The sequence below is a fragment of the Delphinus delphis genome, chromosome 4 (assembly GCF_949987515.2).
Source record: "Delphinus delphis chromosome 4, mDelDel1.2, whole genome shotgun sequence".
Classification (NCBI taxonomy): domain Eukaryota; kingdom Metazoa; phylum Chordata; class Mammalia; order Artiodactyla; family Delphinidae; genus Delphinus; species Delphinus delphis.
The window spans coordinates 110,934,617-110,951,760 of record NC_082686.1 but is presented as its reverse complement, the minus strand read 5'-3'; the positions used below and the strand labels follow the sequence as shown (position 1 = coordinate 110,951,760).

General features: G+C 42.0%; 1 protein-coding gene across 4 annotated transcripts; it reads right to left on the bottom strand.

Annotated features, from left to right (window-relative positions):
- Nucleotides 1-243: 243 nt before the first annotated feature.
- CDV3 (CDV3 homolog) lies at nt 244-16,389 on the bottom strand. 4 transcript variants are annotated; one of them, XM_060011280.1, is made up of 5 exons: nt 15,771-16,389; nt 14,967-15,043; nt 5,243-5,388; nt 3,805-3,964; nt 244-2,615 (listed from the first exon to the last, which is right to left on the bottom strand). In XM_060011280.1, the coding sequence occupies exons 1-5, from the start codon at nt 16,008-16,010 to the stop codon at nt 2,465-2,467; spliced, it is 774 nt and encodes a 257-aa protein (XP_059867263.1). In that variant the 5' UTR covers nt 16,011-16,389; the 3' UTR covers nt 244-2,464. The 4 variants fall into 4 exon arrangements, with proteins under 4 accessions (XP_059867263.1, XP_059867266.1, XP_059867265.1 ...); XM_060011283.1 differs by having other exon boundaries at nt 244-2,437; XM_060011282.1 differs by having other exon boundaries at nt 244-2,157.
- Between the last annotated feature and the right edge of the window lie 755 nt (nt 16,390-17,144).

Genomic DNA, 17,144 nt, shown 5'->3' with positions numbered 1-17,144 from the left:
CAATGAAGACAAGAATACATTTCAATGTTTATCTTTGGAAAATAATATTCATCACAGGTTCACAGCCAGTTTCATTCCAGGTCTGGTTTTAACATTAAGAGTACTCTACAAACATTTCTCAAATGGAAAGGTCACTCGAGATGACATTATCAGCCTCCTAGAGCAAAGGAGGAATGTCATCAATTCTCCATTTTCAAAGATAATCAGTTACCAGTTAAGAGTAAAAACCACCAGACTCCAAAATCTACATATTTACTTTTTATTGAATTTGTTAATGTTACAGAGTTTTTGCACTGCCAAACCATGCCTGAGAATTCAAAGAAAGAAATGGTACAATGGACAGCCTCATCCACCCATCATACAGCATATTAAAACTTGATTCATGTGCATTTTGATAATTTCACAATCTTTTAAAAAGTTATAAGAAGGGTTGGAATTTTAAATCTCCTGCAGGTCTTCAGATTTCTATGCCATTAAGTAACATTTCCACATATTCGTCTCAGTTCATTCCTCAATAACATAACCCCCAACGAAATTTTGCTGGAAAAAAATGCATACTTTTTAGGGGAAATATGTGGCTCAAGGTCCAAGAGGTTATTTGTTAAAAGATTTTTGGTTCTCAAATGAAGTCTTCAGATTAACCAAGAATCCTTTGTTTCTCACTCATCCAACCTCTCCTTGGCTGGCTCAGCTACTCACCCAAGTACACCAGAACGTAGGCATCCTGCCTGCCACTTCAAATAATGCCAACATTATTGCCCAGATATGGTTCGCATCTGACAGCAGATGACTCTGTAACACTCCTAGGAGTGCGATTCCTGCACTGACACTTATCAAGACTGAACTCCTAGAGGAAAATGCTCCCACATCAGGATAGTTTTACTCACCCATTTGCTTCACTCTTGCCAGTAGCAAGTCTGCAACTCCTACATTTGGCAAAGGGATTTTATTACAGAGAAATCCAGACTCTGCATCAAGTGGTCACATGCCACTTTGAAATATTTCTATTGAACCGAAGATACAAAACTAGGAAATTACCAGACTATCTCATTAGATGGAAAGACTTTTCAGTAATCCTGGGTAGCGTCCTGATGTCCTTTTCCAGGACTAAAAATTACTGGATAGTTTAAGCTGTAATCATTAAAAACAGAAGTGCTACATCACCTGTCTTTCGCCCCTGACTCTCCAAATGAACAACGTAAAAAGACACACCAGGAGGTTGATGACAGAGCTAGGCTGAGACAATCACTGCGTCTAATACCTTAAACGTTTGGGCACAAGTGCATCTGGAATTCTTGTCAGAGATCATGCAAGATCCATGAAACTTCAGTGGGTTTTAGGTTGAGGTTCTGCTCTCACTGCTTTGAATTTATAAGGACACATCTGTGACTCCCTTGGCCTGAGCAGAAAATATACTCTTTCCACAAGTTTACTATACAACTTAGACCTGATTAGAGGAAGCTTTAGCAGCACCTGAAGTAGAGCCCCCTGCATCTACTGCCCTTTGTATCAAAGGCCATCTGGTTCTGCTCTAGGGATTGGCAAATTCATGAGACGTTTCACAATTCCAATGCATATTTCAGGTTACTTAGCCAAGCAATATGCTCTGTCAAAGAACTATTCCAAGTCAAAGCAAAAAAAAAAGAAAGAAAGAAAGAAAAAAAAAGCCTTAATATGGAACACAGAAAAAGTACTACCCAAATAAAAAATTACTAAAAAAATAAGATTATTCCCCCCCACACCCCTTTTCCCACTTGGTGACCCGAGTTTGGTTGAATTTAATTTGTGGTTACCTCAGAATACAACTCAAAGTTTAAATTATAAATCACAGCCCTACACAGATTATCTGAACACATCAGTTCTTTAGAGAGCGGCATGTTCCAGGAAGTCTAATACCCACTACAGAGTGTTCCTTATGAATGGGGCACAGGACAGGTTAATTAAGGTCACTTAAATCTTCATCTTTTACAGCAGATCAGAACCCAGAAGATGGCTGACTTTCTGCAGGATTTCTGATAGGAATCCAGTAGAGCTGGTTTCAAGTTTCACATCGACACTTAAAAGCTGTAACCTTCTTATCCAGAAGTTGTGATCCACATGAAGTCCACAATGAGTGCAGCAAATCTGAGGTAGTCAACCCTTACGAAGGCTCAGTATCTGAACATAAAAAGATTTTGAAATGACCACTGGCTGCAGTTTTCGATTATTTTGTATTTGCAGAGTAACTCTGAAAGAACACTGCTGAATCTAGTTGACACATTTATATAACAATGAAAATCCCCCTAAATCCAATACACATAAAGAGCAGTTGTGATACTTTAAACTTCCATAGTGCAATAGGGCCGGTCCCGTATACCAAGTGGTCTGCATCAGTTGTAGATCCAGCAGAGATCAGATGATGATGGCTGTCCGTGGTGGTTAGCTGTGGTCTAGTTACCTTAGAAGGGTTAGCAAACACCATTCCTTAATTGTACTGTGTGTGGCTGCTTTTCTGATTCTCAAGCACAGCATACTGGTTGTCTAGCTGAAGTTTAAGGGCCTGGTTTTTTGAAACCTCATCCCTACCTCTAGTTTTGTGTCTTACTACTTCAAAGCTCTTCTCCATTTCTTTATCCCTAAGGGAAAAGAAATGTAATCAGTAAATATTTCTTCTTCACTAGGTTGTTTTGAAAATATCCTTCCTTGAATTTAAAAAAAAGCCACCCCTTAGAAAAATCCTGAGGAAGGGACAGGAGGGGGAAACTGGTATATAAATCCTTACCAAAACCACTTTTAAGGCTTCAAATGAACAGAAAATATAGAATACTGTACTGAAGCTCTAGGGTCCTATTTTCTGTGGTAGCAAATCTACTGAATACTATTAACTGAAGACCTATTTTGGGACCAACTTCAAGACAACTGGAAAGTTAAAAAGCTGTCTAATGACATGGTGATTCCTTCTAAGACTCATTGTTACTCTTAGCAAATAATAGACAATACACATCTCTTTCTTTATGCATAAAGTAAGAACAACAATTTCCTCATTCAAGTAAAGTTCTACTCATTATTCAAAGAACTCTCCACACATCTACTTTATGGGAGTGGGTCAGATAAAGATGAGTGTGGTGAATCACTGCCTCTCGTGGAGGACAGAGCAGAGGAACAAGTCAAGTGGAGGCTTAAATTCAAGCCAGCTATGCTCTCAAAGAGGCAAAAACGCTGGGATTTAATTTAAAAGGCACCCCGAAAAATTTCCATCTGATGTCATTTACATTTCTTCCCATTTTATTTACTTTGTAAAAAATTCATGTCCCTAAATAAGATGTGGATGTGCCATATGTGGTCATTTAACTCCAGGTAGCATTCATTTTAAGTACCTGCTGAAATAAGATTATTTTTAATATTAGATTTATAAATGCCAACATCTGTCATCTACTCATATTAACTGGGAATATAATGAAGTATTGCTGACTTTTCTAGTTTCTATATTACAAGGAACACAGAAGCAGCAATAATGTACTTAATATTTATTAAGAATTCTTACTAGATGAGACTTGTCATGGCTACAGAATGACATAAACTAGGGATAAGGGAAACTTGCAGACGAAGTTTGTCTTTGGTGCTCTTTCCCCTCGCCCCCCCGCCCCGGGTCCTTCCCCCCTTCCCCCCCCAGTCCTGGGCATATAAGTCCCACCTTAATTCTCAGTTGCCTCTCAGCTGCAGCTTGGGCTTTACTGCAACACCCCAGGTGGGTTTTCAAATCCCAAAAACCCCACTCCCTGGCCAAAGGATAGGGCTCCAAAACACAATATTGAGAATACTTACTTCCGGCTTTCTACATGCTTGGCAGTGGACTGCAGGGATGGGAACTGTGTATCACTGTAGATTTCTGGTGGTCCTTGGGGTGCTTTCCTTGTTGTGGTCAACCTGGCCCCAGGAGGCCTATACACGCCACTAGTCATTGTCGGTTCTGGGGTTTCTGTAACTAACATTTCAAAACAGTTTAGAGAAACTATTCAAGTGCTTGGCGTTTTAATAAGCTACTCCTGAATTCCTGATCATTTTAACAGTATGGAAAAAAACAATACTTACATTAAGGGTCTCTGAACAACAGAAGGAAAGTTATCTGAGGAAATGTCCAAAAGCAAAGGCCTATTTTTCTAGGGTAAAAGTAGTCTTCCAATTTCTCTTCCATGTACAATTTTAATTATCTATGTAAGTGAGTTCTATTAAGTCAACTTATTGGAAGTGGGAAAGGCATCTGCTGTTCCTGGGAGACAGGTCTCATCAGGGACTACCTTTCAAAGTATGATCACTTTTACATCATCAATGGATTTTTTATTTTCTAGTAAAACAGGAGAAAAAATTAAGCAGCCCAAAGTCTTGTACCATGACCAAGATTTTGAGGACACAGCCTTTCAGCTTTTCTTACACACCATTCACCGCCCCCCATCCTAAACATGAATTCAGTGTTTTACACACGTTTTCTAGTTATCCAAAGCTTCCTTTCAAATGAACATCTCTACATCATTCATTAGCTCAAGTGTAATGCAGCTAGAAGGAAAAACTATGCATGGTAGTAATCTGTGATCTTTGGACAGTAACATTTGGGGGTGATTTGTTATCCTTTATATTATTCTGTATAAAATGGGTATACATCAGAGCATTATTTCTCAACATTTTTTCTTTATTGCCTTCCTAAAAGAGCCTTTTTAGACAACTTTCTTCTAAACAGTACTGTCCCCACGCCCCAAGCAAAAAATGTTAATACCATAGATACACTGTACATATGTTTACATACTCTGGCCCTCTGAAGGGCCACAAACCACTGTAAGATCCCTTTAAGATTTCTTTACCATTCCCACTCTCCCCCGAGCCAAGAAGCACTTTTCATCCTCTTGGGAGTGATAAAATCCACCTGTCTGAGAATTCATTCTTCAGAGAGAGTAAAATAGGGAATGGAAAAAAAAAGACACAGGTACCCAATATTCCTTAGTCAGCCGTCAAACATTGAAAAAAAATGCTTAAACATGTAAATCTGGCAAGCTATAGGGCTGCAGTAAGATTTAAGCAGCCTACAGCCTTAACTTCCAAATTTCTTTATTGAGGATATGAAAGTCTTTAGATCAGACACAAGTCTCTCTCCTAGGAATGGAAAGAAGACCCTACTCACCCAGTGCAAGCATGCATTTAGTTGAAAGCTGACTGCATATAAAATTATACACAAATAGACATCTTTATGAAAATGAAATATGAAGGTTACCAACTACTGGAGCAGGAGGTGCTTGTACCGGAGCTGTTTTATTCCAGGGACCTGAAGATTTTTCTACACCACCACCACCTCCTCCGCCTTCTTCCCAGTTATCACCTGGATCTTCTCTTTTTTCATTTTCATCTTCTTCCTTTTCACTATTGGAAAATAAACAAGTGAATTCAATTACAGAAACACCAGGAAAACTGTCAGTCCAAATCCTTAATTCTATCAATAATGATCTGTGATTCTGGAGAAGGTACTTATTAACCTCTTCAAGCCCAAATGCCTCACTTGCTTTTAAAAAAAAAAGAGAGAGGAAGAATTAGGGGATTTAATCTATTTTATGCATTAGGACTTCATGTAAAAGGATTCATCGCTGGAAAAAGGTTGAGAAAACCTCTCTGTCTGACAGTCTCCATTTCCCTTTTTGCAAACTCCATACACTCAAGAATATCTAGAAATATTTAACGCACTGACATGCCAGGCTTTTAACAATCTGTGTTGATTATTTATAGCAGCCCTTACTGAGGGAGGGAAGAGAGGTCAATCTAACCTGAAATGTAGAGAAAAGGGCAACTTGAAAGATTAAAAGTACAATTACTTGATTTTTTTCTAGGACCAAAGTGTACAAACAGGCACTTACGGTAAGCATATTTTTAGTGATCAAATGTATGGGTTTTAAAAGTTGTATAATTTCATTTGCTAATCCTTTAGTACATGTAAAAAAATACTCTCAAAATTAATTCACATTCCAACAGAGGAAAACAAGTTAGCATTCAGTATTTACATCAGTGCTTCATACTTTATTAGTGTCAGTCTCTACTGTCTAGACATAGGAAATACATAGAACTGGTCCCTAACATCAGAGATGTGTCACGCATTTAAAGAAGAGAATACAAGAACTCAGTCTTTGGCTTACTAGTGATTATAAATGCAAAATATATCCTCAGTGGTGACATACCATTCTAAGACTGACTGAACTGTTCTATTTAATGCCTATTTTTAATTTTTTTTTTAAGATTTGATGTGGACCATTTTTAATGTCTTTACTGAATTACAATATTGCTTCTGTTTTATGTTTTCTTGGTTTTTTGGCCATAAGGCATGTGGTATCTTAGCTGCCCGACCAGGGACTGAACCCACATCCCCTGCACTGGAAGGCGAATTCTTAACCCCTGGGCTGCCAGGCAAGTCCCTATTTTTTTATTCTTGAATCGACTTGAGTCAGAAGTCTGTGATCTCTGCAAGGTATCTTTATTTCTCCTTGTGTTGGATTACTTATTACTATTTTATGTAAGCCTGAATTTGCTAAATTATCAAGTACATATATCTTGCCTCTATACCGCTGGCTTGACAGCACAAAGATAACTGCCAAATCAAACTTCCTTTTTGCAACTCTTTGCCCTTGCAGATGATGCACCTGGCACAGACCACCAACCTTCTCCCTGGATTACTTTCCATGACAGTGGTGGTGTTTCCTAGGTCTTCAGCTTATCAATCTCTGTCATCAATCTAACTGTCCTTTCCTCTATTAAAAAAAACAGGCTGCGGTACTTCCCTGGCAGAGCAGTGGTTAAGAATCCGCCTGCCAATGCAGGGGACATGGGTTCGATCCCTGGTCCAGGAAGATCCCACATGCCGCGGAGGAACTAAGCCCATGTGCCACAACTACTGAGTCTGTGCTCTAGAGCCCGTGTGCCATAACTACTGAAGCCCACGCACTGCAACTACTGAGCCTATGTGCCTCAACTACTGAAGCCCCCATGCTCTAGGGCTCATGTGCTGCAATTACTGAGACTGCATGCTGCAACTACTGAAGCCTGTGTGCCTAGAGCCCATGCTCCTCAACGAGAAGCCAATGCAATGAGAAGCCTGTGCACCGCAACAAAGAGAAATCCCGTGCGCGGCTGTGAAGACCCAACGCAACAAAAAGAAAAAAGAAAATGCTACATGCTGCTGCCTAAAGCTCTGTCCCTGGCCTTCCACTCTTTCAGACATTTTCTCCTTTTGATATCTGATCCATGACAATGGCCATAACAACGTATATATGACTCCTACCTTGACTGTGACCTTGGGAACATCAGGGCATATCCTGGTTTCTGCAAAATGACATCTAAGGGTGCTTTCTTTCCATGTCTATTAAAATAAGTTCTGGCTATATGACAAATTTCTTGAATAGCTAATGGTCTTCTTTAAAGACACTCAGATAATAGTACCATCACTTATTGTCCACCAACCAGAGATGATTCCAGAATTTAGAGGCCTAGGGTGGCAACAGAAAGCGAGAAAGGGAACAAACTTACCTTCAATCTGCATTTAGAGCCCGATTTTACTAAAGACTATAGTTTGAGAGGAAAAAAGCGTGGGGAGTATGGCTAAGCCAGCCTTCAGTCTTCCTTTTTGCTAACACATAATAGAATCCTATGGAGCCATTTAAAATGTTAGGCCTACACTAACATGGAAGTAATAATCATGTCACATAAACCAACAACGTATCAATACTAAAAATCTATGCACCTAATATAGATAGAAAGACAATTAGAATGATTTCTTGGGTAAATGTTAAAAAGTGGGTGCTAGAATGCATGACTTTATTTTCTTCATGGAGCAAGCAGTTATGAGCAGATTTTAAAGCCAAACTGGCTGGTTCAATACACCCAGGCTCTGCCATTTACTAGCCAGGAAGACTAGGTACGGCATCTAACTTCTGTATGCCTCAGTCTTCTCGTGTAAAAAGGGGTTAACAGCCCCATTATGAAGATTAACAGACACAAAGCACTGATAACAGTGCTTAGCACATGGTAAGTGCCGTAAGCATTTGGTATTACATGCTTTTTATTTATTATTTTTTAACATCTTTATTGGAGTATAATTGCTTTACAATGGTGTTAGTTTCTGCTTTATAACAAAGTGAATCAGCTATATGTATACATATATCCCCCCTCCCTCTTGCGTCTCCCTCCCACCCTCCCTATCCCACCCCTCTAGGTGGTCACAAAGCACCGAGCTGATCTCCCTGTGCTATGCGGCTGCTTCCCACTAGCTATCTATTTTACATTTGGTAGTGTATATATGGCCATGCCACTCTCTCACTTCGTCCCAGCTTACCCTTCCCCCTCCCCGTGTTCTCAAGTCCATTCTCTACATCTGTGTCTTTATTCTTGTCCTGCCCCTAGGCTCTTCAGAACCATTTTTTTTTTTTTTTTTTTTAGATTCCATATATATGTGTTAGCATACAGTATTTATTTTTCTCTTTCTGACTTACTTCACTCTGTGTGACAGTCTCTACGGCCATCCACCTCACTACAAATAATTCAATTTCGTTTCTTTTTATGGCTGAGTAATATTCCATTGTATATATGTGCCACATCTTCTTTATCCATTCACCTGTTGATGCACACTTAGGTTGCTTCCATGTCCTGGCTACTGTAAATAGAGCTGCAGTGAACATTGTGGTACATGCCTCTTTTTGAATTATGGTTTTCTCAGGGTATATGCCCAGTAGTGGGATTGCTGGGTCATACAGTAGTTCTATTTTTAATTTTTTAAGGAAACTCCATACTGTTCTCCATAGTGGCTGTATTAATTCCCACCAACAGTGCAAGAGGTTTCCCTTTTCTCCACACCCTCTCCAGCATTTTCATATTTAGGTTTTCATATAAGCACCACATATACCACCTTTATAATAAAAAAAAACATAGTTTTCATTAAAAAAAAAAAAAGCAACATGAAAACATGTTCTTTTAAAATGGACACTAAGCAGTATGATCTTGCTTCCTAAAGCTTTTAAGTAGAATGATCAGGTAAGAGTATGAAAGTCATAATTTATCCAGGAGTCTAACAGTGGTATCCAAATGTCAAAATTGTCCCAAAAGAAGTTTTTTTAAAAAGTTACCCACCTCTGAAGCCACACCTATGTAATTACACTAAAATGTAATTTGCTTGGTCCATTAGTAAAAGCACAGGTATAACTGACTAGCTATAATTGACTATGTAGTTAGCAATGTCGCAGCAACCCAATCCATACCAGACTGGGTGATAAGATCCCCACAAAGATTTAAGTGACTTCATGGCACTTTTACATTCTTATATCCCCAAACTGTGATAGCTTTCATTTGATCAGTTACATTTAGAAATGGTTAATTTCAACAATGCACTGAATTAAAATAGCTTTTCCCTTAAATTATTTTAATATTTAAACTCCAGAATTATCAGCTTGCAATAAACTGAAAATCAAAAAAATTTTAACACTGATTATCCCTAAGCAGAAGGGATTATGAATAATTCTTGCATATTTCTTTATGCTGTTATACTCTTCAAATGTTCTAAAGAACAAAAACATTGTTTTCCTAATCTGCAAAAAAATAAACTTTGAAGAAAAACCCCAATTTGGTCTGATAGAATGCTGAGAGTCTCAAAGAAAAGAAGATTCCTTTACTGTCTAGTGTTCATCACCTTTTCACCCTCAGAGACAAGTGAAGAAATGAATTTAAAAAATCACAAATCTAAAATACCTCTAGATTACAAACTATTACTAGAAAATAAGAGTGATCTGTTTTAATTAGAGGGATTGTATATTGATAATAGGCACAAGACAACTTAGTATTTTGCTTCATAAGATTCTGAAATATCAGCTAAACTAAACATTGGAAATTGTCTAGTCAAGACACTTCACCCAACAGAGGGAAATAAGGCCCAGAGATGCTAAGAGCCTTGCCCAAGTGCTATAGTAACAATGGCAGGATAGAAATAATTTAAATAGCCTACTACTCTTTCATATTTACATATTCCAGAAAATGTCAAACCTCCAAATGCCAAAGAACAAAAATCATGTTGCAGAGAATTATTTCCACAGAAGACAACTAGGCTAAAATTTGGCGTCTGATCCAAATATAATATACAACGTCTCATCAGCTAAATTTGATGTTTTAAAAACTACAATGCTTAAAAAATAAGTAAATAAAATAAAAATAAAAACTACAATGTTACTGTAAATTCATTATCACAATCCAAAGTATACTGTCTTGAATATGCATTAGTCTGTAAGGCACTATTTTGGGGTACTGGGAATGATAATGCTACAAAAAGGAATATTTACTGAGCATCTACTATACCAGGCAGTGTTGTACCCGTTTTACAAAGTTAAAAATCGAAAGAACACTAAGGCGGGGAGAAGACCCATTGTACATATGAGGAGACTGATATTCAGATACTTAAGTACCTTCACCAGGGCTACAATGTAGCAGAGCCAAGTCAGTGGGACTCCAGAGCCCATATTCTTTCAGGTTGCCTATTACTTCATTTCACTCTCTTTATAGCTCTAAAATATGAAACAAAAATTTTCCCTATTTTGAGATTTGAGAAATTCACTTTTTTTTAGTAAGACTGATCAGGATCACACATTCTACAGCGGTGTATCTATAAAGAACAGAACATTCTTACCTCCTTATCTCAAGGGACATTACAGGAGAATTTATGTATCTTAACTCCCCCTTCCCCAAAAGCAGCTAAAACAAAATCCAGACTTGACTGCACTTTTGCCAGAATGCTGGGCAGCACCACTGATTTGACCCTATTATCCAATCACTGTTACAACAGTAAACTGGGGGGATAGAAATGGCCTGATGAGCCATGGCTGGCAGCTTAAAATGTCACTGTATTTCATCCAAGGACTCTTTCTTGACCCGTTCATGGTAGACCTAAGCGTCTCTCCTGGACTCCACGGCCCCTGCACATCACTGAAATGATCTACTAGTGTTCAGTAGAGCATGAGTTTTTTTTTTTACAACTCCAAGACCCAGCAGTTGATGCCCAATATCCAGGACAAAGCAGTCCCACAAATATTTGCTACTACGAATCCAGCTTGGATGCTGGAATAATTTCTTCTCTTCAAAGGACAAATTAACCAGCTCTACCTAATGGGTTTAAAAGTCTAGATTTCTTAAGATTCCTAGAAAACCACTGGGATCCAAGGACTCAATTTTTTATTGAAACATGACACATGCTCACCATTTAGTAATAAGTAGTAAATGAAATCTTTCTTCCTCAAATCCATTTTAAAGATGGGAAAGGCCTATAGGTCCTACTATCAACCAATAATCTAAGCTCAAGCGCTAGGCCCCTTCTTTTATCACCATCTCAATGGCTTCCCTCTCAGAACTTGTCTGTAAACAATGTGATCTTGAATAAGATTAACCTAGACACAAAACTTGACACATGACCTCATAATACTCTTGGTCCTTAAATCTTGAGCTAATGGGTAAATGTGAGCTAGGACGTTAATACAGTATGCTTGCTGCTGCTGAAAACTCTCCCCCTTTCAATTGCACACTCACCTTCAACAAACGTCCAGCATGCTAACTTACTACGAGGACTAGTGTCAAAAACTTTTAAGACTGTATGCAGCTAACTAAAGAGAAAGTAAGTGTGGCAAAAATGATTTGTACATCTCCAGCAAGAGTATAAGGGTACTTATTCTACTATTCTTGCAACTTTTCTGAGGTTTGTAATTTTTCAACACAATAAGTTGGGAGAAAAACAATTAAGACTATAGATGGAGAATTTCAAGATATTTTTAAGTCAACTTCAAAGTGTCATTTTCCCTTGTTTCATATTGAAATAGCAAGGCTGTCTCTCTCATGGATAGAAAAGGTAACAAACTAAAGGCATAACCACCCCCCTCCAATTCCACAGAAGAGAGAGATCTCATTTCTCTCCCCTTCTGAGGGCTTCTGCACAAAAGGTAAGACCAAGTCATAAAAGACAATCATTCAAGATCTCCAGCAACTCTGAGAAGGATTTTTCTTTATATGGTTATACTAATGCCAACCTGAACATGTCATGTTCTCCTATTAAGTCCATAGTGAACTGACTCACCAGAGTAGGACTTTAGTCATGATAATATTATGTGCCTCCATTACCCCTTCTCCTCAAATATTGGTATTATAAAGCAGGTGCCTCATGGTTAAATAGCAGAGAAATTCCCAAGAGTAAGACATTCTAATTTACCCACTAAACAGAGGTTGATTAACATTAACCAAGTGGATATATTATGAACATCCTGTTCAAAATCCTCACAAAAATCCTGAGTAGTCATCTCAATTTTGCAGATAACATTCACAAGTAAAGTAACTCGCCCAAGGTCACACATATGCAGCAGGGCTAAAATGCAAGCCCAGGTCTGTCTTTCCCTAAAGTCCATGTTTTTGCCACATTATCAACTATATCCTATTTGTGTGAGTAACCTACTTCCCATTCTATTGAACCAATGTGTCTTTCCTTGTAGACTCCCACTCCTACTGAGTCAATGTCAAGAACATTTAATACAAAGTTTATAAAGATATTCAGTACATGGTTGACCCTTGAACAACAGGGGTGTTAACATGCCTCATCTGCAGTTCTTCCGTATCGGTAGATTCAACCAACCGCAGGTCGTGTAATACAGCATTTACTATTGAAAAATATCTGCATATAAGTGGACCCATGCAGTACAAACCCATGTTGTTCAAGCGTCAGCTGTATAAAGTGAAAGTTTTTGTCATTATTATTAACCCTCTGATGGCTTCTCACTCTCAAACCTTTCCTGGAAGCCCTCTGTTGATTAGATTCCCCTGTTGATTTATGAAGGCAACGGAGACAGACCCCAGACTCCACAGTGACTGAGAATCCACAAAAGCAGCTTCCTGAAGAAGGTATGTTTCTCAATGTTAGCAGGTAAGAGAAAGATCTCTGGATGGCCACTGAGGGGCAATGACTAGATGCTAAATAATGAAAAAAGCAGTACAAAAAAGCTGGTCTGGGCTTCCCTGGTGGCGCAGTGGTTGAGAGTCCGCCTGCTGATGCAGGGGACATGGGTTCGTGCCCCAGTCCGGGAAGATGCCACATGCCACGGAGCAGCTGGGCCCGTGAGCCATGGCTGCTGAGCCTGTGTGTCCAGAGTCTATGCTCCGCAACGGGAGAGGCCACAACAGTGAGGCCCACGTACCGCAAAAAAAAAAAAAAAAAAAAAAAGAATCCTCCTGCCAATTCAGGGGACATGGGTTTGATCCCTGGTCCGGGAAGATCCCACATGCCACGGAGCAACCAAGCCAGTGCACCGCAACTACTGAAGCCCACGCACTCTAGGGCCCGCTTACCACAACTACTGAGCCTGTGTGCTGCAACTACTGAAGCCTGTGTGCCGCAACTACTGAAGCCTGTGTGCCTAGAGCCCATGCCCTGCAACAAAAGAAGCCACGGCAATGAGAAGCCCGCACACCACAATGAAGAGTAGCCCTCGCTCGCGGCAACTAGAGAAAGCCCGTGCGCAGCAACAAAGACCCAACACAACCAAAAAAAGAAAAAACAAAAAACATCTAACACACGAAGGAAGCCAGGAAGTGGCTGGGAATAAACCTCCAGTCTAATCACCTCTACTTCACACCACCACGGAAGGTATTTCAAATGTGGGGAAGCTGCATTTCCTAAAAGTTTCCCACTATCAATCAGGTTTCACTTTGCTTAAGCTCACACAGCGACGTGAAAGAACCTAGGACATGAATGCCTAGTTGTGGTAAGTATCCAACAAATGTCATAAAAGTTAGCCCTGGTTTTTTAATAAGTTATTTAACACCATAAATGTTACCATCTAGAGAGGTCAAAAGACAGTATTTTGTTAAGGAAAAGTATTTCCTCCACTGTGCCAGGCAGTCACGGGCATATATAAATCACAGACTTCAAACTGGAAGGCAGTGCATCGGGTTCACTTCTTTTTTTGGCTGTGCTGTGTGGCGTGCGGGACTTTAGCTCCTTGACCAGGGATGGACCCCAGGCCCCTGGTAGTGAGAGTGCTGAGTCCTAACCACTGGACTGCCAGGGAATTTCCAGGGATCACTTATTTCTTGAAACTGAGAATAAAGGGTTTTTAATCTAAACCAATGGATTTTCTACTTCATGAGACCCTCAAAAACATGACATTTATTTACATGAATCTAAAGTCCATGTGACTACCATAGACTGGACTTGATAAAATACGTTAATTTCAAATTCTCTAAGCCAACCAATCCAATTTTCAGAAATTACTGTTTTCTTGAACTTTAAAAATATACTTAGAGTATGATTCCATTTCTATAAGTTTCTAGGAAAATTAATCTAGTGTTAGGTTAGTGGTCATTTGAGGGGTGAAAACAGTGACTATGAGGGGGCTTTCTCCTCTACCAGTAATGTTCAGTTTCTTGACCTCAGTGCTAATTACACAAGTTGGTTTCACTGTGTGAATACGTAAAATCTGTTATTTCCCTCTAACTATGCTTCAATTACGAATACATATATAACTTGTTTGTAAAATCTGCTATTTCCCTCTAACTATGCTTCAATTACAAATACATATATAACTTGTCTGTCACAGAGGATCTGAAAACCACCCCTGTTATTTTTTGAAACAAAAAGAAAAACTAACTTCGACCCACCAATATTAAAAGTAAAAATTTTGAAACCACAAAATCCATTTTAGCTGTCTCAAAAAGGCCTAACCAAGATTTGAAGCAGGCAAGCTCTCACAGGATTTTAGAGCTGGCAGCTAATTTGATCAGCATATAGAAGGGCCGCCATCAGAGGAATAGACACAATCCATTAGAGTCCTAATAAGCATATCTAAAGCACAAGAGTACTGTGATGCTGTTTTGGGGCTAAAAACCCCCAAACATACACTATCTATCCCTTGAGTTATCTAAGCACGTCTGTAACCAGACCATACCTTATTTGCATTGCTTGAACTCTTAGGCCGCTGTAATCAACCTCTTTTTGCTCAAATTCTTTCCACTCATCTTCATCCTGTAAAACAGGTACCACTTAGTCAATTAAAGCTATTTGTAAAAACACAACTAAGACAACTATCAGACTATGAAAAAGGGATGAAGCGGCTGGAACCTAAAGTGTGGACTCGTTTTCTGGCCAAAGCCCTTGCTCAATCCCAAGGCCAACTAGGCTGGAGGACAAACGTGAGTAAACTTTACTTCCACCGCGTTCCTTCATGAGACCTGTTACTTTAAAAGCAACCAGGAAACGCCAGATGAAATCAACAGGAAGCCCACAACTAAACGTCTAGCTCAATCTTGCCATGAGACTTTTCTTTTACGGACTTCGGGACCAAGTCGTGCCAGTTAGAGCTGCCACAAATGTGATTGTTAGAAAATTCAGCTCAGACTACTGGTCTGAAATCAGAACGCTAAATTACTCAGAGTAGACGTCATTCGATAGATGCACTTCCGACCCGGGCCGATTCCCCGGGAGGGTGCCGCCGCCAGCTTGCGTCCTCGCCCGAGCCAAGCGACGCGGGTCGGGAGCGGGGTGCCGGGGGTCCAGCGGGGAGCGCGAGGCGGCCCGCCGTGGGAAGCCCGCGTCACGTGGCAGCCTCCGCGCCCATCAGCCCGCCAGCCGGGCCCCGGCCGCCCCTCCCGGCCGTTTCCCCGGGCAGGCAAGCAGGCAGGCGGGCGGGGGCGGGCACATGGGCGCAAGCGCGCGGCCCGGGCCCCGACTCCCAGTCTCCCTGGCCCCTCACCTTTGTCACAACCTTGGTGGCGGCCCCGGGGCCCGTGGCCCCCGCGCCCGCGGTCCCGCCGTCGCCCGGCCGGGTCCCCACGCCCGCCCCACCGCCCGCCGCGCCCGCGGCTCCGCTGCTCCCGCCGGCGACGCCCGCCGAACCCGCGGCGCTTGCCGCCCGGTTGCTCCGCTCCTTCTTCTTCTTCTTGTCTCTCTTGGCGAAGAAGTTGTCCAGGCTCCGCTCCTCCATCTCAGCCATGGTCGCGGCCTCCTCGGCCCGGATGGGTGGGGCCGGCGGCGGGCGCTGCCCGCGGGGCTCCGAGCTCGGGGTCGAGGCCGGCTCGGCGCTCAAGCTCCCGGGCGCGGCGACGCCTCAGCCCCGCGGGGTCGCCGAGGCGTTTGCGGCGGGGCGAGCGGCTCCCCCCGCGTGCTGGCGAATGGTGGTACGGCCCTCCTCCGGGCTCGCGTGCCGCTGCCGCCGCCCCGCCCGCCCGGGCTGCAGCGACAGCGGTGCAGGATCCCGCCCGCTCCGCAGCCGGAGGGCAAAGGGAACGTTCGGGCCAGAGGTTCCAGCGAGAGTGCTAGGCTAGCGGCGGCGCGTGAAGGAGGAGGACGCGCGCACGCAGGCCCAGATAGGAGGGGAAGGGGGTTGGGGAGGGAGGGAGGGGGAGGAGGGCGGGCGGGCCCCCAGAAGAGAGAGGCAACACCCAAGCCTGCGTACTTAGCTCCGCCCGCCAGTGTGGGAGAGTGGAGGGGAGGGCGGCGGGAGGAGACGGAGGCGGGGCTGGAAAAGGAGCTAATCATATGCCATAACGAAGTGCTTTGGCGACCATCCCTGTCTCGGACGGGGCGGGGCCATGGCTTGGGGGCGGGGAGAGGGTATATGCTAAATGTGACGTGCCTGATGACTCTTGCCTCCCGATTGGTCGAAGGTTTAGCCTTGGGGGCGGGCATTTAGAGGGCTGGTTGGTGACTTGGCTAAAGAGGTCCGGTCGAAGGGGCGGGTAGGTCCCGTCTGGGCGCATGCGTACGATACACGTGTGTCTGCTCGTCAGGGGCCAGCTGGGGCCTTTTAGTCGTTTGAACTTTAGCGAGACGGAAAGGCCCTGTGTTAAGCTAGCTATGTTAAAGATGGTACCACCCGCTCTGCTGGCCTCTGTACTTTCACCCTCTCTGGTCTGGCAACTATTCATTTTCATCATAGGGGATGATTGTTATGAAAGTGAGGAGCAGTGGCCTTGAAGTTTAGTTCTCATTTACTAAAAGATCTTAGTAAGCCAGTAGGTAGTTAAAAGGAGATTGGTTTTATCTATTGGTTTTATCTATACTCTACTAGATATTGATTTATCTACCAAGGTCAAGCTAAATCTGACCCTCAAGCTCCTGATCTGTA

Bases quoted from the DNA above. Each gene is read 5' to 3' on its own strand.
- CDV3 (XM_060011280.1), bottom strand. From the start codon at position 16,010: ATGGCTGAGATGGAGGAGCGGAGCCTGGACAACTTCTTCGCCAAGAGA. The intron at 15,044-15,770 runs GTGAGGGGCCAG...CCTGTTTTACAG, and splicing joins CCACCAAGGTTGTGACAAAG to GATGAAGATGAGTGGAAAGA. The intron at 3,965-5,242 runs GTAACCTTCATA...TTGAAATGTTAG, and splicing joins ACCTCCTGCTCCAGTAGTTG to TTACAGAAACCCCAGAACCG.